Source organism: Monopterus albus, unplaced genomic scaffold (assembly GCF_001952655.1).
Source record: "Monopterus albus unplaced genomic scaffold, M_albus_1.0 scaffold94.1, whole genome shotgun sequence".
Classification (NCBI taxonomy): Eukaryota; Metazoa; Chordata; class Actinopteri; order Synbranchiformes; family Synbranchidae; genus Monopterus; species Monopterus albus.
This window is the reverse complement of record NW_018127974.1, coordinates 775,316-783,942: the sequence shown is the minus strand read 5'-3', so window position 1 is coordinate 783,942 and position 8,627 is coordinate 775,316. Positions and strand designations below refer to the sequence as shown.

General features: G+C 40.5%; 1 protein-coding gene across 1 annotated transcript in view; it reads right to left on the bottom strand.

The window, feature by feature from the left end:
* Window positions 1-6,074: 6,074 nt before the first annotated feature.
* Window positions 6,075-8,627, bottom strand: part of runx3 (RUNX family transcription factor 3) — a 30,797-nt gene continuing 28,244 nt past the window's right edge. Inside the window, 1 exon segment of the mRNA XM_020608642.1 lies at window positions 6,075-8,627. This exon segment is cut by the window's right edge and continues 11 nt beyond it. Within this exon segment, the coding sequence (XP_020464298.1) occupies window positions 8,569-8,627 (59 nt within the window). The 3' untranslated portion in view covers window positions 6,075-8,568.

Sequence of the window (8,627 nt, the reverse complement as noted above, 5' to 3'; positions counted from 1 at the left end):
GTATAGAATAGGGCCCTTATAAAGCACAAACACCTGCAGACTTTAAAGTGGGGGAGTATAACATATGTATATGCATGTGCATGATCCTTTGACCACAGTGCATCACAGTCTGAAGCCATTTTTACAGCCCGAAAGCCTGTCTGGGATTCAGTGTTGTAATTGCCACCCCCTGATCTCATGTGTTCTACCTCTGATCCTCCTCCTCACTGTCATCTCTCAGGAAAACCCCCTCATTACAGGCCCTCAATGTAAATGCTTCATTTTCCATCCCCCCACAAGCCCTCTTTGTTCCATGGCCCATTTGGCTCTTATATCTCAGCACTTAAAAGCAATTATTCCTAAATATGAATGCTCCCTAACAGACATCTCCAGACACTCAAAAGATATTTTTCTTCCTTCATCTTCCTCTGTGTCTCATGGGCAAAAACAAAAGCAGGATGAATCCAGGCGTCCAGTGCTTGCAGGCCAACGCACAACATTTTGCTGTATAAATTTACCTTAACACATACATGCTCATACTTGATGATATGCCTTTGTCCATGCAGGTGCACACACAGAAAATAGGAAAACACAATCTGTTTACTTTATAGAGGGTAAGATGATCTGCCATTAAGGATGAAAACAAACCAGTGAGTGGGAGGTGTCCCCTGAGGAAGTCCACAGTCTCTATAGTGGAACTGTGGAACCATGGGAACTGGTTAGCAGAGGCCTGCAGGGCAGCTGCGACCAGACACGGGGGTGTGTAGCACTGCCACACACACTGCAGACCACAGGCCGAAACACCAAAGCGATGACTCTGAGTCGCCTCACCTGTCTAACAGTAACAATAGCTAGCACTTGATTTTGTGTCTGCAGTAGCGCGATTTATTCAGACCTGGCTTTGATTGTCCCGATGACAACGATAAAACTGACTGTTACAGAAAGAATGACGGTATAAAGAATGTGTACATCAACAGATTTCTGGGAGGCTCTTGTGTTTAGTGACACTCGAGAGGATGTTTTTAGTGCTGTGTGGCTGTCAGTGTATGATGTGGTAGGTCTGTGCTGCTTCAGCGGCTTTCACTAATTTATTTGCAGCTGTTACTGATGAAAAGTTATTAGTCATTAGAATCAGAGATAAAGGAAATAGTTAGGACTGTTGAAGGCATGAATGTGTCTGACTTTACTGCTTCCAAAGCAGATAGTGGGAACAAAAAGAACTGGGCAATTTAAGCTTTTAATGACCATCCATGTTCCCACATGATCCAAAACAGACTTGAACATCCTCTTTTTACTCAGTGCTTGCGCACAGGGATGAAAAAAAAAGGCAGATGGAGAGATAGAAAGTGTGTATGTGAACCACCAATAGAGCGTGTTCCCCTGCTTCGAACAGGAAGTGAACAGAGACCTGGTCCGCAGGGAGCCCTGTTTCCCCTTCTCGCCTTCTTGACCCCCACCCCACTCAGGACCCCACCGTGATGGGGGAGAGCCTGGCAGAGAGGTACTTTGTGTGATGTTTGTGCTTTGTGTGTGAATGTGTGTATGTTCATTTCCTGTTTCATCGAGGAATCAATCTTAGCACGTACAGATTGTTATTCACATTTTGTCTGTGAGAAAAAGGGACAGGAAAAAAAAAAGATTGTGTCAATTCTCATGAATCTGTATGGGAAACAACTAGCATTGTTTCTGGAAAGCTGCCCTACTCTCTTAGTAAAAACATATTTTGGGTTCACCGGTAACGTACAAATTCAGTGTCTACTTGGAAAAGCATGTCATGTCATTATTCCAGTCAGAAAAGAAAGCCCCTAAAACACCACAGGCTTTTATTCTCTCAGATCACATGTTATACCTTCTATGAGATAATCAAATTAAGGACCAATTGGTTAGGCACAGAAAACTGTGGCTGTTATGCAATGACATGAATCTAAATCCAAGCCATTAAGATTGGATTAGGATGCAGTAAATGAAAGTTAGCTGCTGCTGTCTTAGCCAGAATGCCCTTTAACCATGGCGTGGGCCACAGGACCGCCGTGCGGTGGTCTGATGGGTTTCTGTAAAGGCCTTCTTCTGGTTTTGACTCATTTACATGTCTTGGTTTCTTATGACATGAGCGAGGAAGGACGACTGAGTTCAGTCAGGGGTTTGTTTAGAGCATTGCCCTCCTCTTATCAGCACTATTAATCTTTATTAGTGGTACGTAGTAAAAGACAGGATGGGAAGTTCTTTGAATTGCAGCTGCAAAGAAGAAAACAATTTAGAAATACTTTGCATCTCGTAATATGTGCCTGAAAGTTACCCCCTGAGAAAAAAGATTATGCAAATTTTAAAAAAATCTTTAAAAAGCATCTACTCCTCCTTTAAATTTAGTTTCTGCTGTTATATCTTGATACTGCTTGATACATTTGCCTGATAGATAGAAAAGTTTCTTGATGTAGATGAAAGTTTGTTGGAAATAAATGCCTAAATTTAGTTTTATTATCAGATAATTTTACATTGTTTTAAAGGCTGGTCATTTTCTATATTAACAGCATTTTAAATACTCCCCATACAGAGGTTAAAACCAACAGTGATTTGCCTCTACTCACAGTCCTGGATTAGCTTATTCATCTGTGTCATAGACCTCCAATGTTGTTTAAAATGATTAGAAACACCTCAGGAAAACACATCGCTCCACTGGGTGATATGTTTCCTCATTATGAAACACCAGACCCTGATATTTTTTAAAAATGTTGCTACAAAGGCTCTGAATGGCCTTACGCTTTTACAGCATCAGAAGGAAATAAGTCAAGGGGCCATGCACAAGCTCTCTGGATATTCTTAACAGATCTTTTTGTCTGGTGTTTTGTAATGAAGAAACATGGTGACCAGTGCAGCGATGTGTTTCCCTGATGTTTTTAATCATGTTTGAACAACAGTGGAGGTCTATGGTACAGATGAACAGGCTCATCCAGGACTGAGAGACATTAGCAGTGGGTAGAGACAATTCACTGTTGGTTTTAATCTCTGTATGGGGAGTGTTGACAATACTATTAATATAGAAACTAGCCTTATTTGTTCAGGAAAACATATTACATGTAATATAATATTTAGGGCTGCAATTAATGACTTTTTTATTTCATACACTATAATTCTTATTTTCACTAGTTGCTGGTTATTTTTCTGATTATTTGATCATTTACAGCCTAAGATGACCTTTTTAAAATGCATTGTTTTGTTGAAAACCCAAAGATATCCAGTTAACTGTTCTATTTCATAAGACAAAGACAGTCTGCAAATCCTCACCACTCAAATGCTTGGCTGATTAATCTGCTGTTGATTGAATAATCAATTAAGTGAACAATTGTCCTGGCCCTGTTAATATGACATTTTAGTGGGGTGCTGAAGTGCTGCTGAAAAGAAACGGCCTAAAAGTTCAGTACTTCTGTGTTTGGCGTGTTCAGATCATCTGACGACATCTGATTGTTGTGTTTGGCGTGTTCAGATCATCTGACATCTGATTGCTTTGAGCGTGCACAGCAAATGTCAGTCTCCTACACATGGGTGGCCTTATGTGCATGGTGGCAACTCTCCAGATCAACCTGATAGCAAAACAGTTTCTGAGAGTGCCTCATAATGATTCAGTGATCCTCAGGCTATGAACTAGAACTGAGTCCCAGCTCAACAGAGAGGTGCTCCACTGTGGGAACTGGGAGCTGCCTAGTATGTTGCAACACATAGCAGTCTCTGTAGACCCAGTATGGATGAGAAACCACCTTCACTGGGATCCCTCTGAACTGGGAGACCCCTCTGTCTTTCTCTTTCTTCATGTCTCTCTCCATATCCAGCTCCTTGTGAGCACTAGTCAACACTAGTGTGAGAACAGTTGCATCACTGCTCTCGTGGTTTTTGGCCCCTGTGTTTCTTGGTCAATCTGTGGGAACCATGATTTTGGATGATAGCCTCTGTTCCCACCACCACTCTGGTTAGAAAATAGATTTCTGGTCATGTACCAAGCACCCAAACCAAGCCGCTTCTAGCCCGCTCCTTCTCATGGGTTTAGGGGAGGAGAGGTCATCGGCTGCAGAAGAGGCCCTAATGGGTTTCGTATGCAGGTACCGCAGAAGCAGCATGGGATACTGTGCTTAGGAGAAATGAGAGGGCTTTAATGATTTTGTGCTCTTTCCAAAACACTTCACCGCATCAGTTTCTCTCTCTGCTTTCTGTCTCTCATTAGAACGTATAAATAATGCTTTAATTTTTCTTTCTGATTAATTGAGGGTAAACTTGTGAGAGGCACAATTTTATCGACATCATCAGAACAAATGATGATTTTTCTTTTTATTTGTTATTCTTCACAATCGTGCCTCTAATTCTTTTTATATTTCATCCACATAAAAAGCAATGTTCTGTCATCTTATAAACCAGTTGACCAACGTGTTTGACTACAAATACATTCAGACAAACAGCCTCATTCCAACAAATGATTCCCCACTTTGCTGAACAGTTACAATTTTTGGAAGAAGAACAACATGGGGGGAACAGAGAGAAGACAGAAAAGCATCTTGACTCATGTATATCCATGACAAAGACAGAGCCAGATGAGAGCTCCTCTGCTCTCCACATGTGGAGGAAAGAGTTGAGTCTCACAGAGTGTGTGAAGACAGCTGGAAAATTCCCCTGAGCCTTGTTTAATTGAAAGCTTATCATCTTCTTCTTTGTGTTTCCTGAGCTGTGGGGGATCGAGAAGAAGCGACGGGGAGAGAGTGACTCTATGTCACGAGACCTAAAGGAAATATTTGGGAATAGACGGTGTACATCTATCTTAACACTCACACTGTGAAGTGGAACTCGGGCGGTCTGGGTGCAGGGTGGTGTGAGATCTGTCAGCAGGGGATTGTATATGCGTGTGTGGAAATGCTTTGAGTTAATTGAATACAGTGTGTATCAAGGCTGCGTGTGTGCCTCCTGAGGCTTTGTTGTTCTGCCAACACTGCCCCCATAGAAGGCCTGATGCACACACAGCAAAAGTCATACAGCAGGGAAGAAAGGGGAGAACTGAATGAGAAGAACAGATAAAAGAACAGAGTATAGATAGGGAGAATAAAAGAGTGAAAATTTGAAGAAGAAAAACAAGGCATTTACAAGTGAAAGCCCTGTCATGGTGTATCAACAGGTGGCATTAGTTTAAGAGAGAGGAATTGTGGGTGTTGTGTTTCAGGTTAACCACATGAGACATCTGAAATCAGACCACCCCACAAGGTAGAATCTCAAGTGTTTAATCTTGTGGCTCAGCTTCAGATGAGCCAAACAGATGCCATCAGCGCTGTATAAATTAACAACCACATAGCTGGTAAAAAAAGACAGCCGACATTCCAAACGTCTCCCGTATTGTTTTTAACAAGTAACAACTTGCCGATGAGCGCTAAAATGAAGGCTGCCAGGGTGGTGTTGGATTCCTGAGCCACACTTTATTTACTCTCTGGGTACCACTGTGTTGAAAGCTGAGGCATTTTCAAACTCTTAGGAGGTGTGGGTAATTGCCAGCTGAGAGTCTCTCTAATGGGCGGGCAGAGGCTAATTATTAAAGGGGGTTATGGGGTATGAACTATCAATGCAGTGGCAGGTTTATGAGATGGAGGCAGTGGCATGTATGGTAGTTATTGTATCAGGCAAAAGAAGAAATTAGTTGAACAGAATGTGGTGGATCAGAATGTGTTGGCATGAAATTAGGTCCCATAAAGATTTATGGTAATTTCCCCCCCTTCCCATTTGTTAGTTGATGTGATGGTGCCTGGGCATGTGGAGGTTAATTCTACCCTGTGCCTGCATGTTTAACATCTTCACTCTAAACACCACCTTGTTAAACCATTAAAGTGCTCGTGATCCAGACATTCTGAGCACTGAGTTTCAACCCAAATCTAATGTGAGTGTGGTAAAGGACAGGTGGGACCTTTGAGTTGAAAGATAAACAGTCTGTTGTCATAAGTATTTCTTGTAGCTCCTTTAATTCAGTTTTATTTAAAAAAAACAAAACAAAAAAACATTTAAATCAAATAAACAGCAGTTATGAAGAAAAAAGTGAAACATGTTTTTAATTAAAATGATTAAAAACTATTTGCAAACTTTACAAGCACTCAGTATGGAAGCGTTAATGATATTACATACATAGATAATATTCTTAAATTAACATATCTATTGTGTACATGCTTTGAGCATAAAAGGAAATGAAGTCAGTAAGATGACTTAAGAGTTTTTACATGAAAATGAAAAGGGGATTCTTTTAAAAAGAAATGAAAATGTAACCTTGTGCTCTTTAATTTGACAGACAATACAATTCAAATACAATCCGCTTGTACATTTTGGCTGTCTGCGTTTGCATAACGACTGATATTAGACATCAATCAAGACATAATTCAATTACCACACGCCATTCCCATCATTGTATAACTGTAACTATATTACAGGCAGTCGTAAAGATCTTTGGTTGTTTTTGAAGGAAACCGCACAAACATAAGAATCCATGTGGTTTGTCTAGCTGCATGATTTTTGCCCATAGTTAATAAAGGCTCCAGAGGAAAGAGCAGGGAAACATGCTTACTCTCCAAATCAAGGCGATATGGGAATAAGATATTGTTAAAAATAGGAATAAGGCAGAGGGTCTCTGTGTTAGATCAGCAAAATAGCTTGCATAACCTATTGTTACCTGAGCTGCAAATGCTAGCTTTGGATCACTATTCACTTTGAAATGAAATCTCATGTGTAGTAACTAAATACTCATCATGCAGAGTCATGAATGCTAATCATCTTCTTTCTTGTAGAAGACTTCCCTAAAAAATGTTAGACACCTGATACCTGCTGTTAATGGCTTAGTGTCGCTCATACCAAGTATGTGAGTAGTTGGCGGAGCCACGGGCCCCTGGCAATGATGATTCATAAATTAAAACAGCAAAGACAGAATCTGGGACATAAAGGCTTTGGAATACTCACAGATTGTTCAGAAGGAGCTACAGACAACAAGGGAAGGTCTTTTGCATAACTGCCCTTGGAGTTAGTAAGATGATACCACTCTGACCGCACTGCCTCCTCCTGTTCCTTCATCCTATCACTCTTCCTCTTCCAGAGATAGAGGGATCACATGTATCTGCAGGGCAAAGGCCCAATGAACAAGGGGAATGTGCACACACACCTGTGGTGTAGGAATGTGTGTGTTTCTAATCATGAAATCGTGTCTTACTTGGTGAAGGATTTGTTAAAAGGGCACTTTTAAGTGTGTTCAGCAAATACATGTGAAGGAATAAAAAAAAAAATCAGGTTTTTGTACATACACAGTCAAAAACAAGAGATGAAACTTGAAACATAGTGCAAAATTTAAGCAAATGGCTTTTTTAATCATGGGAAAGCAATTTGGAATCTGAAAGAGAATCTTTTTGGCATGGTTCATAAGGAATAAAGGTTTTTAGTGCATCAAAGCTTCATTGGAAAACAAAATAATTACATAAAGGTTTTGTTTTTATAATTTAGTAGCAATATATTACACAAATTCCAAATTTATACTTAATAGCAAAACATGGTATAGGAAAGGTAGAGAGAAATGCTAAAGGATTTTAGGTAAATGCAAACATTTCCTCACAATTTGGCTCAAATAAATATCAAAAGTAAACTGTCATCCAGTTCAAAAACACCAGATAAGGACTGGGTTCTTTTCAGAAAAGGGTCTGAATGAGAAATTTAAGGAAAAAGTAAAGAGCAGACACAACAGGACTTAAATATTCCTGCAGATCAAGAAACCAAAAAACACTCCTCTGTGTTTGTCTTTTACATTCCTCCAGATATGAGCCATTGTCCTGTGGAAAAGTGAGTCCTGACAGATAAAAATGCTTTTTCTTGCAAATATGCAGTGACTGTGTTGAAACCTCCACTGCACACCTTAGCACCAAAGGCAGATGTGTCCATTTGGATAATAAGTTACCGCATAAGTACTGTGAATACATGAAACAGCCATGTATGCAACTGAGGGTCTTTGCAATCCTTTATAGAAATTAAAGCTTAAAAGGACCGATTGCTACAGCAGTGCAGATATGCCTCGGAAGGTTGTCCAAGTTGCTCCGGGAGTAAGCATCCAGTCCGACTGCTCTTCTCCACCTACCAAGTGAGTGGGATCAGTCTGAACAGTCTCTCTGATGGATGCTGTGGTTTCTCGTCAGCTCTACTGATCATACCTGTATTGTCTTTTGTTCTTTTGTTTTTGAGGACCTGTTTACACCTTACAAATGACCCTGAAACTACTACTACTTCGCTGGTTTTACCCTCACTTCTTTTTACAGTCTCAGCTGAATTTCATCTCAGCTTTGAATGGCTTTTATCGTCCTTTAAGAGTACACATTTTTGCACAGTGCTGGAGTTCAGTCAGCATTTACAAAATACATCGAAGTCTTGGAAAGATGGTAAAATGCAGAGTCTTTTAAGCAAGTGCCAGAGAAATAAAAGACAAACATGCAGCATTTCTCTTTTTTTGTTTTTTTCTTTGTGTTCAGCTTCTTTGTTCATCCCTCTCTTTGCTTATCCTCTCTCACTTCTCCCGCATCCTCTGATTGTCTAGCTGTCTGTCAGTCAGTAAGGCCTCCAGACGGACTCATCCAAGCGACCCGAGGCGCTCATGGCGGTGGGGG